General features: G+C 40.7%; 1 protein-coding gene across 3 annotated transcripts in view; it reads right to left on the reverse strand.

The window, feature by feature from the left end:
* Positions 1-16,210, reverse strand: part of diaph2 (diaphanous-related formin 2) — a 395,371-nt gene extending 379,161 nt beyond the window's left edge. For 2 of the 3 annotated variants that reach the window (XM_030396392.1, XM_030396393.1), the window contains exons 1-3: positions 16,031-16,208; positions 14,933-15,348; positions 1,304-1,336 (exon numbers count right to left, since the gene is read on the reverse strand). In XM_030396392.1, coding sequence (XP_030252252.1) covers positions 1,304-1,336; positions 14,933-15,016 — 117 coding nt within the window. In that variant the 5' untranslated portion in view covers positions 15,017-15,348; positions 16,031-16,208. Of the gene's footprint in view, positions 1-1,303; positions 1,337-14,932; positions 15,349-16,030 lie in introns of all 3 variants that reach the window. The other variant, XM_030396391.1, reaches the window with a different exon arrangement.
* Positions 16,211-20,483: the final 4,273 nt, after the last annotated feature.

Below are 20,483 nucleotides of genomic sequence, written 5' to 3' on the forward strand. Positions count from 1 at the left end.
TAAGCCAATAATGGGAATTTGGGATAGTTAGTAAAACGTGGTCAACAGACTGAATTGTCTCATTACATGCCTCAAGCTATCTATAGAACACTGTGATAGGCTAGACACTAATAACTAATAACAGCAACTCAAATTACTGTAATTAATAACATCATGTAATCTACTTAGTTACTTTTAAAATAAATGTGTCTATTTAGTACAATTTGAATTAATATCTGTTTTAGCTTTTCAGTGCTCTTTCCCCGGCTGCTAATTCATATTACAATCTAATACCGTTTTTTTTTTTTAAATACATTTTTATTTTTTCATCATTTCATATTCAAAATAAATACAGACACAATCTTTAACATACTAGAAGACACTCATCAGGACTTTACTTACCATCACACCTTTTGGATTACCTGGTTTGTGCTCATGTATTATAAGAGCTTTGGCATACAATTACAACTTGTGCTTTCTGTGAGGTTCAGTTGACTTTTGTTGTTATATCCATCAGCTGATGAACATTCTGATGAAATGCAGTCTAGTAAAGTTTAGTGTGAAAGCAGAAAAACTCTATTAATTTGCATGCAACTAGTCGTTGTTAGTTATTTTTAGTAAAAATGGAATGGAGAGGACATGCTGGATGGATGAACATATAACAATGAAATGAAAAGACAAACATGATGTCACCAACATCAGTTTGCTGAAATAATACTGGATGGATCAAACGCACCGTGTGCCGATAAACAAAACAGATACTTCCTGATAGCCGCAGTCGCATGCTGACAGTAGATTATAAATCTTAAAATTCATGCAAAACTGCATGAGCTTGTAAGTGTCAAAGTCAGGCTATTTGTTAACTAAGGGTATTAAAAAAGCCCCAGGCATCTAATCGGAAGTGCTACTGATAATTGCATACTAAATGATCTATGAGCTGCTAACAAAAGTCGAGATGCTATGGGCTAAAATTTGCTCATGATGAAAAATGTAGGATGTTCGTCGTGCTAAATAATAGCACATGAAAAATCATCTTTTATTTACACTGCAGTATGGAGGGCTACCACAACAAGTAAGGCGATTAAAGCTTCACATTTGTGTTGCTACACAGAATTACAAACTCTTTCGATGTATAGTAACACGAGATGTTTCCTAATTTTCAGCTTTCTGTCTGTTTAGTCATTCGAATGTACTTGCTTTTGGCACGTCTGATCCATCCACATGTTTCAGTTCAAAGTCCCATGCAGCTCTGACAAAAATGAGATGAAGTAAAAAAAAAAAATAGATAAAACTAGTCACACCAAAATTAAACCAAGCACCTTACCATGTCATCAGCCAATGTTTTAATGTGTATGTTCTGTTGGAGGGAGGGCACAGTGTGAAAAAACAAGATCCAACAGAAAAATGACAGCACCGCATAGCGCACAGTATGTATCCCATCTGAAGCGAGTTCACATGCACAGTGTCACCCGGATACTGTCTCATTTTTTCCCCTCGGAATCCAAATAAGGTTTCCAATTAACAAATTCACACGACAGAGAGGAGACAGCTGTGTATCTCTTAGAACTACAGCTCGAACGGCCACATTTTCACTCTCTGTTGTCTTTTTTTTCCTATGAGGCTACGAGCAATGAGCATATCCTGGATACTGTACATGTGCAGGATGTGACAATACTCGATGATCCCAAATAATAATTCATTAAATCAAGCGCAAGTGTGTGTTCAAGAGTTAACATCCCCGAGCGCACACGCTTTAAGACACACACAAAATAAATACACAAAAAGAGACGTATCATAAAGCAGCTGTAATCCAGCAGTCACAGATGTGATCACGTTCAACACCCATTGAAAGCATGCAAGTTAGTGCTGCTTGCTTTATGTTTTTGCGCATCCCAGAAATAATACACTTACACAAAGCAAATATGTTACAGCCTGGCACGGCTTTTTGCCTTTCTCAAAAGAGCTGAAGAGTTCTCGAGAGCATATCTTGTAGTGACAGCGGTCCAACCCAATCATTTTTTGTCCACTTACTGTTATAATAAACTCTCCACGAACAAGTTTTCAATTTCTCGCAAATCAAATCCTAGCATCCTCACAAAATGTGACAGATAACTCATACAAAAAAAAAAAAAAAAACCAGAGCGTCTCTTTACTACAGATGTTTATCTTCATTCAGACACAATGAGACGGTCGACTGCCAAAGGCTTGTGGCTCGGCGAGGGACAGCCATTTGAAACACACCTCAAATGGGAAGCAGTAGCAACACTGCCATATGCTGTGGCGCTAGGCTGTGAAGTACTAATGAGTAGGGAGATGTGGGGTGGTGATGGCCATAAAGCTTGCCTCCAGCCGCAGATCTCTCCACTAGTCTAATCAGGAAACCGCTGATGGTGAGGCGAGCAAACAGACTGGCTCTAACCTGCACCTCCCTCTGTGCATCTTCATCAGCTGTCGCTGTGGGCAACGCTGAGCAGACACTCAAACTGCCACAGTTTTCTCTGCAACAACTGATCAACAGTTGGAATATAAAGCTATGAACCACAGACAAACAAAGCTTCGGTCTCTATGATCTGGCTTCATGTGCTGTCCAAGCTGTTATTTCAAGTCGAGATGACGGATAAGTCATTTTCATCCGGCTTTATGCATAGACAGCTCTGCCTGGGGACTCTAGGTGTTTGTTCCAGCATCATTTGTGGCCTTTAATGCAGCTACACAAGTTGTCATAACATCTGTAGAACAGAAGCACAAAGAATTTGACCTGAGCAACAACTTTTTCCCCATTTCAGACTCAGAGCGTATGTGTCATTAAGCCCAGCACCCTCACGCAGCCTAAAACGGCATGAAACAATAGCTAATTTTCAAATGGAGTCCTTAAACATTTTCTAATCAATTTAACAACAATCAAACCACTGTTTGGTTAATTGCCTTGACTTGAGGGCCTTTCCTTGCCCATTATCTCGGCAACAACGCAACAACGCAATTTAACATCTAACAATTAAGCTCACATGTCCTCCGGGCTTCTCCCGCTTATTAAAGTAAACTTTTTCATCATAATAAATGTTTATTACCAAATGCATATTCCTCTAAATAACCTAATCAAATTAGCTCTGGGTCCCTCTTTAATCAAATATGATTATGACTCCATGCAGATCCCTAAAAATGAAAACACAAAGCAATTTCCCACAACTTGAGTCAATTTTGGGACACAAAAACTACCAAAGTAGTACGAGCATGCATGTTTTACACAAAAATAATAATAGTATCAACTACAATTAATCTTAACATTACATTAACTCGTGTAGAGACTTATCCAATTACTCTCAGTATTATTACCAAATTCCACCTGGTGCCACATCAAATACATTTTCATCCAAGATGGACAGAGGACCAAGTCTGTTTATAAATTGGCTACGACAGCACAGCTTTTTTAATCGCTGTTATTCCCAACCAGTTTAACTAGACCATCTGTATGATGTCATTTTAACTCGCTCACTGGAACTATCACTATAAAGTCAGTAGCCACGATGGCTCCGTAAAACGACTTTAGAAGGAAATGAGGTTTCACTTTAATTAGTTCTAATAATAACAAAGGATTACTGGGAGACAGCCACGGTTGGCTGTGAGGACTCCAATGCAGTGTGCTCACGACAGTTCCTGGCAACTTTATGAAACTAACTTGTGTCCCTGTTTCGTCAGCTGCACGCTTCAGCTACAGACTAGTAAGTGTAGGGAGCACTCATAACTGGTTTGAAGGATAAGTCCGCCCAGAAACGAAAATTCAGTCATCTTATACTCATCTCCTTTAAAATCCTTAAAGTCTAATTTCTTGGAGAAACAATAGCAGGAAAAATATTGCAATTTGTACAGTTAGCTTCATACACTGTTAAGTACACATTAGTACTTCATCAGGCAGGTTGGGTTTTCAGAGTGGGAAATGTGTAGATGTTCATTTATTTCACAAACTTCGACGCACTAAACTACCTAATTACAATTCCACATACTCCCCGTACACAAGCTTGTACCTGACAGTCACTGCTTAGAACCATCTGGTAACATACTATCATTAACTCATCAGAACTGTGACTGACACAGAGCTTTGAGACGCAGTATTTAACTCGTTTACTGCTCTTTTAATCCAGCAACAACATATAGAATAAAGAGCTACGAGCACAATAAAAGCCCAGCTTCCTTGACTAAAGAAGGAAGCTACGGAAGAGCTTGAGACTTTTCAGTATAACTTAAAATATATGGTCTGTTAATTAGCAATGCAGTCTGTATTTTAAAAAAAGGTACACTGATGCTGATTCATGTCCCGGAGAGAAATTACATGGTGTCGATGCATAATATGCGATGTGGACATGAAACTGATTACACAGGAACTTTGCAGGCTCAGTCAGGCGTGACGACCTATAAATAAAACAAACTTTCAGAAACGCCTACATCAGCACTGCACAGCCGCCTGGATAACTCCAATTGTAATTCTGACAATACCACATCGCAGTGTGGCCTTTCTGATGCATAATCTGTTTTAGTAGCTTTTACTGTATCGTGCAAGTGCAGTTAAAGATAATTTGCCTATTGTGAAAGCAAAACTCAAAAAGCGAAGGAGTTCATTACGTGGAGATAAAGCGCGCGACACGGGAGACAAGTGTTTTTGTCTGAACAGTTGCACGGAAAACCAATTCGTCACGGCTTGTAAACATGAAAGCGCCCTAAAGCGTTGTAACGGTATAAAGCAAAAAAAAAAAAAAAAAAAAAGGACGCAGGGACACATGTACTGATCAAACACCTTAAAACTCCCAGAGTCTTTTAAGAGCGGGACAGCTACGAGTCAGCAGAAGAAGAAAAAATTCGGTGACACGTTTAAAAGGCAGCTCACCATAATGCAGAGGGGAATTGTCATTCATAAAACTCACAGCACGGATTGGAGAAATGACTACGAGCGAATCTGATGCGCGGCAATAACGGTGCATGTTTACAGTCTGCAGGAGCGACGGCTGATAAATGTCTGTATCTATTACTAAATCACAGATCCGACACGAATTCAAGAGGGAAAAAGAAAAGGTTGCTGCTCCTAAATATTTCAATAGGGTGCACCAGAGGTCTGACTAGTAAAAGGTGTGGAGTCCTCATCAGATTGCAGATTTGACAACACAGACGGGTGTTATTAAACCTTCTACAGTGTACCGTGTGTATAATGTTAACAAGGAAGCTGATTTTTTTTTTTTTTGGACTGAAGAACAACTGAGCTCCGACCAAGTCACTGTGCAAGAAAAACTTCTGGCTGACAGCCCAGGAGGCAGGGGCACTTTCTTGTAGTTAGATTAGACACTAATGTTTGTTAGCTAAAGCCATAAACATCAAAATGACATAATTTATCCTCTTGTAATCAGATAGGAAGTACAGCATTGCCAATATCATGGCTCAATTTCGGGGGAGGGAGTGGTATCAGACAGCACGAAATACCAAGCGAGTAACTGAATTAGACGCAGTCCAAACAAATCAATTTGTCTGAATTAATCTTGTTACAAGTTCCTCTCGATGGCTGCTTTTGTGAACTCGGAGAGGTAGCGCGCCGCACGGCCGACACTGCTGCAAAAGATTTATGAACGAAGGAAAGTAGCATTTATCCTTCTTGATAAAATCTATTAAATTAATCTTTATGTTTGCACTGAGGGTACCCTTTTCAAGCAGAGCAGAGAAAGACCCAATGACACACTGAGACCTTATTTACGCCTGGCATTTCATGTGACATCAATCCAAACTATATCTGCAGAGCATTTATCTGTTTAGAATATATTCGCTGATAAAACTGACTTCAGCAGCCAGTTAGAAATGCAAATGCACGCTGCCGGTGTTTACTCTCACACTATGCAAATAATTCTTCCTGGACGTTAAATGACAGTAAACATCTGGTTTTATTTGCACGACAGCCTTCAGTCTAATCTTTATTCAAACTCTGAGTTGATGTCTTTATCTCCGCAGCTCCGGGGCCCGTTCCAAGAAGGACGTCCACCGAGTTGTCTGAATAACTTTGCAAAGTAAAATCCACAACAGATCTATTATTTCTGTGTCACATTTGAAAGCGCTGAAAGAGTTTTACTTACATAGAGATAACTCGGTAAGCCTGCTGCATGCTCAGGATGTAAGTTATTCTTTATTGATCCTCGTGAGGGAAATGTATTCTCTGCCCTGCACTTGCCGGTATTTCAAATCTGGATCTTCTCTGCTAACCACTGAGCTACTCTGCCTGATGTACCTTGTGAATAAATTATTGATTTTGTATAATTCATATCAACAACTATTAACAAAGCAAAATAACCACTTATTGCCCCACTGGTTAACAAAGAAATGTGTTCCTCAGGCACCTTAAAGGCTTGATTGCCACGGATCAGATATGCACCGAGCCCATTTACCTGCAGTTAAAATAGAGATATTCACATCGCAACACATCATTTCTGTAAGTCAGTCAACACAAATGTAAGGAAAACTAAGAGAATCAAGTCCAAGCTGTTTTTACATGTACACCAGACCCTGCCGGAAGAGAATTTGTCCCTTTTTATTCAAAATCTGAAACAATTGTTCCGAACGTGAGGTGAAAAGTTAATATTCCAACTGTAACAACCTGTTTGAAAAGTACAGTCCATCGAGCATTTGGCTGTTTGTTGTAGTATGCCTTGTGATCTAATTACTTCATTACCAGCTTGACCCGTGGCCCTATTGACCAATCATTAATTAAGCAAATGTTAATGTTTTGTTGTTTCGCTACGAAACATCGAGGACAGAATTATGCTGAGCCGTCCTGAGCGGACAGTAACAATACCAAACCATTTGAGAGGCAAAAGGGAACAAGTTAATACAGCTGTTAAAATAGCAACATTCAACTGCTGGAATAATGGGACAAATGTGACGTCAATTCAAATTGATAAGAACTTCATTGGAGTAAAAAGGTACAGCCCTAGTTCTCAACCTACTGGAAATACTCCGTTTGGTTAAGGTGAGGCGTGGCAGGAGGGAGAGGAGGAGCCAGTCATATGGATGGCTGTTTTTACGTTGATATTAATAGTACGTGTGTTTGGATGTATCTGCAATAAAATCAAAAGAGTGGAAAGCAGTATACAAGCAAGCAGAAAAGAGTACAAAGCAGCTACACTCAACCAACCATTCTTCTGCAGTTCGCACATGGGCTGGAATTGGACTTTGTACAAGGTACCTGGCAGGGTAAAGTACAGGCCAACTGATTCGGACAATTGCAGTCTGGGTCATGTCAGCAAAATGAGTGAACGATTCTGAGTGCTACAACAACACACAGGCTATAGAGTGTTGTTAACCAACACAAAAAAAAAAACAACCTCTTATCCCAGCGCACACAAAAAAATCTCTCATGCACATTCACCATAATGGCACACTTGTCCTCTCGGCAAATTACATCAGGAACAATTCAATCAAGCACAGAATGTCAAGTTATTCCTCTAAACAAATAAATTAAGTCTTGACAGATGCAGCGTTGACTCAGTCGTAACGCATAGTCTTGGCTTTGTGATTCATTTCAATACGTTCCAGAAACAGTTCAGACCATGTAATTGATTTAAGAAGGAAGAAAAAAAAAAGAAAAAAAAAAGAATGCACTCGATTTCTGCGAGAGCTGAAGAGAGCCTTTAAAAGGGCATGAGCCTGTGGTAGCCTTATTATTTCAGGAGAGTGCTGGTACTGTTTACAGTTTCCTAAAACAGCAACCATTGAAAGGGGGAAGCACACAAAAGCCAGTCGAGCTAAGATTTGAATGGCTCCGCACTGGACAGCCTGACCATGTGACTGCAGACTAGCACAGCGCTGCCCTCAGGTTATCTGTCTATGTTGAAAGCACATTCCTCGTAGTGTTCCCCTGAGAGCTGGCATGACACGCAGCCATTGTAAAAGTAGAGTTAAGAAGGAAAGGTTCGAAATACCAGTATAAAGATCTTAAATTCATCATGACGTCACAGAGAAATGTCATTTGAGTATTATAAGAATCTAACCTTCTGTGTCACAGTTATTATAAATGACTCTTTTTAGCTACAATAAAAAAAAAACAGCTTTCATTGCTCAATGTTTTCATTGCCTTTTTCTTTTATTGCTGGTATGTGACTCGTGATAGCTCTGTGTCGAGCCCATGTATCGGGGGTAATCAGGCAGTGCATCAAGTCTACACTGTCAGCCAGCGAGTCGTCCTGCACTGACCTCTTTTCACAGTGTCCCGCATTGCAGGAACAGGTTTATTCAAAAAGTCAAATCAAAATATACAAATAGCTTGCTTAAACCTCCCCCCTGTGCCGTTTGGAAGATTTGCATCCAAGCATAAGCCTCTGTGACACAGTTTATTATGTATCACAGCAAACGACACGTTCCGTCTCATATTTGCAACCGCCACTGACTAAAACAGTGTGAACGCAGCTGTCAAACAAAATTGCAAAAACCTGATCTCTAACTTTTTCGCTGATGTATATAAAATTAGTGCAAAGCAGAGGCGATGACACACGCGCTAACACCTCTTCTCAGCAAACATAGCAGAAAGCCCCCGACTCGCAATCCCGCGATATAATACAAGTAAAAGAGCTGGGAAAGCCCTTCATCAAGGCCTGCAGCGGCTTCTGCAGTTGCTGAGTCAAAACACAGCCACAGCAATGCATGAATCATCAAACTGCTGCATGCAAGCGTGACCAAACCCAAAGGTGATTCATAAATACTGTTGCTCGGAGGAAACTAGAGTGCTTTGATGCACAAGATACGCCCCAAGCCGGCTTTTTTTAATGCGTAACTGAGGCAGACAGATAACTGCCCCATTTTTTAAGTCAGCGGTCAGATGGTAACATTAGAGCAGTGAGTCTGTCAGTTTCTTCCACTGTGTGACTAAAGCATTCTTCACCGCTTCCCCTCTCCAAGCTTCCTCTCCTCAACTTCCTGAATGCCTTTAAAACATTCACATGTGGTCTCTTTCCTGCCGTTTCTCACACGCTTCCCCAACGCAGTCGAGGTCATATAGACTCTATAACACGTAATGTGAAAGTGGAAAAAAAAAAAAATGTCACACGTGGAAGAAGAGAACGTACTGTAAACCTACTTAGGATTGACCAAGCAAGAGATACGCGATAGGCAACTCGTGTGACAAGCTGGCAACTTGTACTAAATACATGCTAACATGACCTGAAGTGATCCCAGAGGATCCGTGTATTAAAGTGGCAAATGTTTCAAACGTCACAGCTTCCAAAAGCAGTGACACAGTCAGCCATTTAATATGATTCACCATGTGATACCCACAACAGCAGGAAGGTTGTTGCGACGGTCCATTACTGACAAACGAGTAACAAGGTTACATTTCCACACAAAAATATCCTTTGTGCTTGTCCCACAGCTGAGTGATGTGGGCAAAAATCTTAAAAGCTAAGACTTGTTCCAGACAAATACACAGGAAATCAAAATCTCTCTGTCAGAGTGGTAAAACACCTTAAATACTACTTATTATCTTATTAATGTATTATAATTTACTTGTTTAGTCGATGTCCATTGCATTTTACACAATGCAAAGTCAAACTGGAACTGACACTTTCAGCTGCCATTCAGGTATTTCTGAAATTGCCAAGTAGTGTTATTCTCGAAAACAACATTTTATAAGAGGCATTGCAATATTTCAAATGATATGATTTCACTTAGAAATAGTGAATCCCTTTACATTACCTAAAAATCTGTACGTACAATATCTCTGTAGCCTACAGAATGCAATGTAAAGCCTTTCCATTACGCTCCCATGCACAAGGTTTCACATCAGAGACAATATTAGAGCTCAAGTCGGGCTGAACTGTCCATTCATTACCGAAGCCTTAATCACTTTAATGACTGACTAAATAACGAGCATGATTACAAGGCCCAATTTAATTAATACGGGTTAATTACAAATTGCAAACACTCTCAAATAACACCTGACAGAAAATAATGGACATTGACAATGTGCCAGTGTTGAGACTATGCCAGCTTTTCCTATTGTATGAATGTATTTCATTAACTGTAGAAAAAGGGTGTTTATATGTTGTTTTTATCAGCCCGCTCTTTGCTAAACACAATTCCAGAGAGCTCTCAATCTCACCAACAACAAAAACAGAAAAAGAAAACAAATTAATTAAGAGTAACCAAGGGGTCAAGCTCACAAGTTACAAAGTTACAATACTCAACTGCATAGACGTGAAGGGAATAATAATAAATAAATCCCTCCTCTGTGGCTCCTCCTGAGGTTTCTTACATATTTTTCTCCCCGTTAAAAGTTTGCTTTTTTTCCTCAATCAAATTGAGGGTCAGAGGACAGAGGGTCTCGTACAGATGTAAAGCCCACTGAGGCAATGTGATGGGATATAAGACGTGTAAATAAAACTTATTTGATTTGATATATATAGCACTTTTTGGGGGGGCAAGAATGCTCTGTAAAATCTCATATTAGTATTTCTTCATTTTGTCATTGTTTTTTGCCTCTAAGCTAAAGCATTTCCACACAGTTTTAAGATTAACTTCACAGACTGTGGCTACAGTAGCTCCAAACAGCAGTTAAAAGACAGCGTACAATAACAACAATTAGCTGCACCCGGCTTGTACCTGTAGCAAGCAGGTAAGCAGCAGCAGCACAGTGAACGGACCTCTCTGAACAGTCCTGTACCGTACTCAAACGCACAAACCTCACCTGAACAGTAGACGGACACTAGCAGAGCCACAGAACAGGTACATATTATACAGTGCTGTACCACTCAGGTGCTTACCTATCATGGATTTTTCATTACTTATGACAGCATCAGTTCTGCTTTTGTATCGAATAGAAATCCGTGTCATGATCCCACTGCAGTTCCTGTTATTGTTTTTCCAGAACTTGCTGCCATGCACCTGGTTCGGCCACTTTCTTAACTCTCATGATCACGGACCAACATTGAATATGACTTCCGTGCCTTGTCTCACGACTTTTCAATGTGTTGCCTTGATTTCATATTATGCTCAGACTTAAACCACCAGAGCCGATACTAAGCTGCAACAAACTCACTATATTTCCACCACATTTGTTTAACCAATTTTTAAAATGTCTGTTTTTCCAAATATCCCGGTTATTCTGCCTGAACATATGAACAGTATGCTTAACGAAATATAATTTAGCATAGCAAAAACTGACAGCGAATTTAACAAACTCTCAGAGGATTCCATGTTTAATAACATCCGTAAAGTGAAGTGGGAACTGGTGCTTTTCTGTTTAGAGTCAATATTGGCAACATGACACAAGGTCTTTAACTTCTTGCATCTCAAAGGTGCTGAGCAACTATTCCACCCATCTTTGGAGTAGTTGCAACAAAGCTTGGGTTGTTGACAGAGTTGACGTTCAGCTCAGTTATGTTGGAAACGTGACCAGCTTCCCTCTCCCTCTGACTCATACATTGACAGTTGACTTTTGAAATACTGATAACCCGTATCCCCATTCTCGCAGATAATAGAAAGCAAAAGCACAGGCAACCGCAGCCCGCAATAAACAAACATGAGTCAGGCCCTTGACTGACTGAAGGATCAAATTACCTACCAAACAAAGTGCAGATGACGGAGATGTGTCCTTCTGCCTCGTAGTTGTAGATGTTTGGTCATCAAACATTTATTACTTTAAACAGCACCACTGATTGCTGAAAAGCAATCAAAGTTTACAAAGTTGCTGACGTGCAAGCTAAGGCTCTCAGTAAATATAATGTACTCCCGCATGAAAATCTCTTCCAAGGAACATTTTCTTGGAAATAACCGATGCATCGCAAATCTCCGCTCAGAGAATGAGTCATTCTTTTATGTCACTGCTACCTTTACGACTGATTCTCTAAATTTACCATTCCTTCTCACTTCATGTAGGCCTGTGGACAGTGTGTTCGTTATCAGCAACCAAACGGAGCATGTCACAAGACTGCATGTCATAGACTAAAGTGTGTTCTCATGAACAGATAAGTAAAACCTGAAAGTCCTCTACACTTTTCAAAAGCAATCAAAGCATGCATCATATACGGAGGCACAATGCCTGTCTGTTTTCTACATTCAGACTGTGGCTGTGAAATAACTTTGTTCCATCACAGTGTGTGATTGGAAGTCACATAGCGTTTATAAAGGCGCATTAGTATGACTTTTCCCTCATGCTGTTTTGTGTGAGGTCATCTTTTTCTCTGGAATGCAGAGGGGTGATTTTCCTCCTTTTCTGTCAAACTGGCTCTCCTGAATTCCTTTAAGAAAACCTCATTCCATCCGCCTGTTTTACTGGATGTTGCATTTCACAACATATTATCCCAAAGTATAGCGACTAACAACGGAGAAAGTATTGAATCGGCTCTATCTCTGAACACTGGGGTGTTATTCTAATGTCCTTGGCTGCGTTGAGTATCTACATCCCAGGCCCAGAGCCCAAATGGTGTCGCTGTGATGTAATCCTGCCCAGTGACTTGTTAAGCAAACACACAGCTTTCAGTGTTTCTCCTCTAAAGGCTGATTTGACTTTGCTGATTAGCCATGCAAATACGTGCGTTACTTCTACGAACCTCTACATTAATCCTGCTCATGACAGATATTATCCCATCCTTATGTCTGGACCACATGCTCATTAACCTACCCTGCACTTCAGGAATGTAATCCTATAGCGCCATATATGGTAAAGTTAAATACAAGTCAATCTTTAAGTGTCCAAATATTAAACTATGCACTCTATCATGCTTGTATACATCTTATTAACATGGCTGCATAGAAACTACGGGCTACAGTATACATTGTGGAAGCTTAAACGTAGGGATAAACAGAAAGAGGACCTGTCATGGCTCCACCCAGGGATGAAAAATGACTTCCTCTCCCAAACTCTGTGTTGAGCCATGATGAGATTCTTTTTTTTTTTTTTTTTTTTTTGCAACAGCTCAGGCTTCCTTTGCATCTGACTGCTCCGCTTAGAGGATTGAGCAACAGGGGACGGGCCTGGCTCTGAGTACACTTCACAGAACAAAAAGCAGCGATCTTATAGAGTCTTGTCACTAGTGATCGGCTGAGTGCTTACGTCATCCAGACATCCCTGGAAACAATATCACACTTGTGAGGCAGGACATTCAAGACTCGCAGGCTGTTAGGATTTCTCAAGACAACACCCTCCACTAGTTCTGGGAGTGCATTTCATTTGCAGTCCACTTTGGGATTTCCTGTCTGGCAGTTATTATGGTTACACGTTCCCCTCGCTTTTTATTTTGCTGGAACACGACCAGTGATTACGAGTTTGTTTCCCCCTGAACTGAAGCGCAGCAGCTGTACTGTCTCAGCTGCATACCAGAGTAACAAGTAACACCAGCTAAGTAAACAACTGAGGTGTTGATAAAGTAATTAGTGGTCAGCTTCTGTCAGCAGTCAGTCCAACTTGGCTCGCGCTCTCCAAAAATGGAAACAGCACTGTTCTAAAATGTGCCTTTCATTTTAATCTCCTTGTTTAGTAGCAGAAGCTGCAACTTATGATCGATCCCATCGCTGAGCAAACGATCACAGTTAAGTGGAAGGCACAATAAAAAGGCAACACCGATGCCAACCAATTACTGCTGCTGTTGAGAAGCGACGTCAGCCAGGCGGATTAACGGCGGCCAAGCTTTCCACGCCGACAATTGTGGAAAAGGCGGAAACGATGATTAACAGCAGCCAAAGTTTTTTGTCTGCGGTCACGGAAAATTACTTTCAACCACTTCTGTCTACGGTCGCTGACGATGTTAAAGCAGTGACATTCACTCAAAGCACTCAGTAATATAGTTTAGATTTATAGTTCTACATTCCAGCCAGGACAGGGGAAGACAGGAGTGTGGCTACAGTTTACCAAATAAGGCCTTTAATTGCTGGTTTTGGATGCATTTGGGAGTAAGAGTGATGGTTTACGCAATTACAGAAAAGCTGTCATTTGCAAAAAAAACCTGTTAGCACACAGCATGAGATGTCAGCCGTGACAAATCAAGACTTTCATAAAGAATCGGAAGCAACACCTCCACCACATCCCCTGATCTAATGATCTCATTTGCAGACTATGAATGGCATGCAGGAGTAGCTTAATGACACCAGAGCTCCGATGCTGCAGACTCAGGGTTGCCCACTTTGTCAATAAGGACACTCCTCACTCCACCGTAAACTATCCCAGTAGGACGAGCCAATAGAGAGGCTATAAATGGACTAAACGTTGATGAAGTTTACAGTTGCAATCTAATTGACGCCGTCCTTCTTTTCATTCACTGTGCTGATAACACTGTTCCGGCTGACAGAGGATCAGCTTTATCAAACCACACACTCACGCGGTTCATAAAACACCACGCCAAAAAAACCACACGTACATCACCCCCTCCCACAAGTCATCCTGTAACTAAACTACTTCTTGCATTTGTGTGTAAAAAAAACATATCGAGGTCCAACTGTCACAACAAGAGTGCTCTTCAAAGAACTTTCAGGAGATGCATTGACGGGGAGGTCCCATGATGCATTGAGCTCTTTCCAAGGTAAAGCACTAAGTGAAACACTATCTCTTTTGCTCAACTCTTAACAGCTATTAGCTGCTCTGTATGGGGCCGGTGCATTAAATACTAATAACAACACATCAATACCTATTTGAGCCTCACCCTGCACAACATGCTGTTTACTACACTGCACAGGAGTCCGCTCGGCTTGGTTTGACTTAGCCATTGTGAGGATTATACTTACTTAAAAACCATAAAACTCTTAGAAAGGCTAAGTCTCCAGTGCAATCAGCTTAATAAAGCAATTGTTAAGCTACAGAGAGTGAAAGCAAGGTAGTGAAACTTTCAGCAACTGTCAGGTAGTGCAACTTTCTAGGTCGGACTGAGGGTGAGAGCGAAATTAACCCCTGCCTGTGGGATCACAGGATGTGACAACTTTCCATTGCAACTGCAATACCTACCAGCTTTTTGTTTTTACCCTCGTCCTCGTTGGACTTCTTTTTAGAGGGTTTATTGGGGTCCTCCCCACCGCTGGCTTGATCCATTTCGGCTGTGAGTTAAGTTTCCCCCCTCCAGAAACCACTTTAAAGCGACCTCCTTCTTCAAAAGTTGCTGAACTCCACTTTTCAAAAAAAGAAGAAGAAAAACACACTCGCGCTGCAAACCATCCGGGTTAGGTCATCTCGAAATCCATTCCGTTCGAAAGGTGAAAAGGGAAAATAAAGTTGAGCGCTTCCAAAGAGTTTCCCGAGTTTTTTTTTTTCTTTTCCTTTTTTATCCCACAGTCGAGCAGAGGTGTGGTAGGATATGCTCTCCGTCCTGAAGTCTCCTCTGCTCAGCTGTGTGTCAGTCCTCCTCACAGCCGGTGAAAGACTCTCTGAAACGATAAGATGGTGATGTAAACAACGGTTAGTTCGTCTATCAGAACGTCTCGAGCTGTTTCAGTTGGACAAATGTTTGCCTTAACACGTGTTTCCCTCCTTGAACTGCATTAGTATGTGTGGGAGCAGAGTCACAGTCAGTGGAGCCAGTATATCGTGAACGGTTAAACAGATGTAAACAAACATGTCGGAGGCAGCTTTGGACAGCTCGGTACGAATAATAAAACCGGTGTGTTTGAACGCTCACAGACAAAGCTTTGTGTTTGGGGAAAAAACAGGCAGACAAAGCAAAGTTACAACCGTGTAACTTAGCAATAACATAGTAGTAACCGTCAAAAAAAGAGAGATTCCTGGCAGCTGGGATGCTCTGACAGCTTTCAACGTGCGCTGACAGGACTGTTATTTACCGGACAATGAGGGAATTCATCAGCGTTAATGAGCAATTGTTCTAATAGAGGGAAATCACCGTTGTTCTCTCTGCTTGGGATACTTTGCAGTGCTGTACACTTAGCTAGGCTAGCTGTATATGGACCGACTGTTAGCTAGCGGGAATTGTTTATTTAAACAGACACGTTCGGACGCGAGCGCATGATTTAAAACACCACACAATAAATGACAGCGTGAACAATAAATAACATGTCAAAGAGAACTCACAAAAAAATCCCATCCAGAGCTTACCTTTGCAACCAAACCTGAATGCCAGGCCCACGGTGATTCTACCCACTCGCGTTCTGATTGGCCCGCGTGAGACACGGGGAAAGGGGACTCCGGTCGCTATTGGTCGAGCTCGCTGTCGGTCGGAGGGTCGGCGTGGCGACGCTGGGGGAGGAGCCTCTGCTGTGACGGGCCTGCAGCGAGCGGCTAGGACTGAGTGAGTAGTAAGAATAGATCTGTGAGTGAATTATGAAAGCAGACCGAGGATAGGAAGGAGGCAGGGCGGGAATCCGTGGCATCAGGCTACTCCCTGCGAGTGTGTGTGTGTGTGTGTGTGTGTGTGTGTGTGTGTGTGTGTGTGTGTGTGTGTGTGTGCGCGTGTGCGTGTGTGTGTGGTTGCACAAGGCTAAAAGTATGCATATGCAAGAGGGGCATTTTAGGGGAATAAAGTTGTCTACATTTAATACAGAATTGTGTCTAGGGCTGTCACAATGTCAGATTTTGCAATATACCATATCATCATGGCAAAACTGTGTGTGTGTGTGTGTGTGTGTGTGTGTGTGTGTGTTAGTGTTTACCGGACACACAAGCTTTCTGTGTCTATGTGTGTAATGATAACAGCTGGTGTTTTTGTTACGTTTCCTAGTTACATAATAAAATGCCTCTTACAGTATATCCCTGCTCTGTGTGTGTGTGTGTGTGTGTGTGTGTGTGTGTGTGTGTGCTGGCACATGCAAGAAGGACATTTTAGGGGAATAAAGTTGTAAAAAGATTAATTATGAGATATATTAATATGTTAATTAGTCAATCGACTTAATATTAATCTCCAACTATTTTAGATTTACCTTTAATACAGAATAGGGATGTCACAATATCAGATTTTCACTATACCATTATGGTGGCAAAACAATTTAACGACAGTTATTTTATTGCAATATTGACCATAAAGAAAAGAAAAAAAAGCTATGATTCAATTTCATCTTTAGCTTTACTGTTTTGTTACTGTTTTGCAAATAGATTATACTGAAAATATGAGTATAGGAAGGAGGGGTTTGTCCGATTGCCAATAAATTGAATCTATTCAAAATGCACTACTTTGGCTCAGATACATTTTTTTGGAGTAGAAGTGTGAAGTAGCAGCAATACTGAAGTAAAGGACCTCAGAATTGTACATAGTACTTGAGCAAACTGTAGTCAGTCACATTTCATCTCTTGTTATTCTCTACTTTGACACTAAGATTTTTATTTTTGCTGTAAATAAATATCAGTTCCAATTGTCTGCTATCGGAGTCCTTGTTTACTTATAACTGGTATCAGCCCTGAACAAACATATCTGCTCATAATAGGGAGGTGTAGAGAGAGTCTGTAACTGTGATAAGAATATTATATGATAAGAACAATGACATCTATTGAAGAATGAAAAGGCAACCAGATAAGCGGACCAACATAATATCCACAAGGCCTAACATCTGCACTGGATTATTCACAAGATGTGTAATATTAACATGTTATCATTAGTTAATATTCTAACTTCACAGCAATTGTCAACACCGGGATGTCATGACACCCCTAATTCTGATGAAAATCATCTGAAGCTCCATTCGAAGCTTCACTCACCTCTCACGGTCGTCATCAGCACAGTTTGCTTGGTTGTCATGTCATCATGCGACCCAGGATAACTAAGGAACATGTTTTCGTGTAATAAAACAAGGTCATACCGCCGTCGGAAGATTTGAAAAGTAATTATTAAAGGAATAGTTCAGCCTTTTTTGGGAAACACATTTATTTACTTATTTAAAAGCCCAGTGTGTACGATTTAGATGCATTTCAGGGCATTAATTGAGTGTAATGTTGGTGGAAATCAAATACAAGATTCATAATTGTGAACAGCTTGAGTTTATCCTACACTAGCAGTAAGACACTAGCAAGGCAACACAACTATAAATCTATAAACGTTACAGTTATGGCTTGAAATAATAACAGAAATGAACAAGTTTGCTGATTTTACATATCTCCATAATGCAAATTAACTGCCAGTTGTCTCACTGGGAGGGACTGTTTTTAGTTAGCATGACAACATGGTGATTCTATTTAGGGAAAGTGAGGTGAGGCGAGGTGAGGAGTAACGCATTTGGTGCCATCTGCAACATCACTGCCGGACAATATTTTGTTGCTGTATGGATTACACAAAGAAAATATATAAATTGATGCACTGTTTTTATTGGTAAATGTCACATTTTGCTGCCTCTAAAGAAATACAGCTTCCACTGTTTTTATAATAGGCCTAACGTAAATTGAATATCTTTTGGTTTTGAAACACTGGTTGAACAAAACAAGCCAATTTGGGGCTCTGTGAAATTGTTATAGCGGCATTTTTCACAATTTTCTGTTAATCATTGCTGTATTTTATCCCTACTGAAAGGAATAGCCTTTCTGTGAACACCGAGGGGAAAGTGAATAGGATCCCAAATTGGGGATGAAGTTACTGGAGCTCAAAAAAAAAAAAAAGTTTATGACCACAGTGTGCAGGTGCAGACTTCTCAAGCTGGTCCTCTGATAAATGAGTCTGACTCACTCTTTCAGGTCACTGATTTTCAAGCCTGGATCATATTTACAGGCTCCCGTTCTCCGAAACTAGAAGTTATCTGGTGCAAATAATACAAGTTCTGGATGGGAGGAGAGGAATATGTTAATGCGTATTTAGAAAGTCAAATGCGATTAGCAGCTTGTGTGCCAGAGTGACAGCAAAATATCAAACTGAGCACAGTCTTGTGTTCACAGAATTGTAATGTGTATCTTACCATGAGTATGTTGCAATTTTGCACGGAGACAGCAACAATGGGATACTTTTATTTATCCTGAGTACCAGTGCATTAGTCGTGAACTTGGACTGTTTACTGAGTATGTGTCCAGCTGTCTGGTTGCCCCATAGACGCCAGGAAAGTAATCATTTAACCTTCTTGTTGTGCTCAGATCAATGCTGAACCATTTCACCATAGCACTTAAGAAAGATGTGACGGCTGCATTGAGAACTATTTCCTCCCTTGCGCTTGCCTTCCGCCATATAAATCAAGTACTCCAAACTACTGAAAACACATCTAAATCTCAGATCTGGTTGCAGACAAAAACTCAGCGTTGCAACATTTCCTCTCTTACAAAATCTCACTTCTCCAATCGAGAACACCAAACTCGAACCAAAATATTGTGTGTTAGTTATGGGAACAAACACAATGTTGATCTGACTCATCACTTGTTTTTTTTGCCTATAAATATGTCTTCTCTCTCTCGCTCACATGTGATTTTGTGGCATGTGATCCCCGGTGCAAGAGCAGCTAACTGTAAATGAGGCCACTGATCTCTTTTTTTTTCTTTTTTTTTAAAATAATTTCCCTCGTCATCATTAGAATATGGAGCCTGAAGACATGGTGGAAGAGGAAGTCTGTGATACAGAGAGATCTGTACTGTACTGTAGATCAGCTCATTTAAAATAAGATTGACAGTCAGCTGTTTGATGGACTAAATGTTGGACTAATTCAAATCGCTGGATGAAAACAGTCCAGTCACAGGGATGAAATGTTGATAGTTTTCCTGCAAACCACCGCCTCGTTTACATTTGTTTATGTCACAGGCTACAAACCATAGTGACTTTTCTGTAAAACATGCCATACGCCCCTCACATTACATGTTTACGGCCTGACTTTCGTATCGGGAAGTGGAGTTGATGGGGATGGAACTTCAGGCGGGAGGGCTGTAAGCCAGTGACAGCAGTTTCAACGTTTGTAAGTATCGAACCACTGGGTGTTTATAAACCGGGTGTTTCTATTGAGACCTCGGGGCATCTCCAGCCGCGTTTGTGGTAACCAAAACGGGTATCTCAAGACAAAATATCATGTTTTTCCCTGACCTGGATCAAGTGTTTTTGTACTTACACATAGCCAGAGCATGAGCACAGCGTTGTCACAAGATCAAGGTGAAAAGTTAACCTGAAAATCATTTCTGAACAATTTATATAAACCTTGGATTAAGTTCACCAAGCAATACTGTACATATAACAATATTCCATTGTATGACTGAAAGACAACTGTTAGCTGAAGAGAGATACATTTTTATCTGCTAAGTGAGAAGTTCACCAAAATCATTATAAAGGATTCACTGCATCTGCGCTTTGGCAATCCATCCATTAGTTGTTGAGATATATCACCACAAACCCAAAATGTTAACCTCGTGGTTGTTCGGAAACACATTGCTGGTCAGATGTATTAACTGGAGACCATGAATGCCTGTGTAAAATTTAGTGCCAATCCATTAAACGTTTATCGAGATACAATACTTTAGCCAGGATCTAAGCGACCAGCAGACACTGCCATCCATAGAGGGTTAAAAAAACATGAAGAGGAGGACCCTGTTGCCACATACACATAAACAACTGACAGCAGGTTGGCTTGTAGCGTTATTCTGTACCATCCCAGACATGTCA

This window comes from Sparus aurata, chromosome 18, assembly GCF_900880675.1.
Source record: "Sparus aurata chromosome 18, fSpaAur1.1, whole genome shotgun sequence".
Taxonomy (NCBI): domain Eukaryota; kingdom Metazoa; phylum Chordata; class Actinopteri; order Spariformes; family Sparidae; genus Sparus; species Sparus aurata.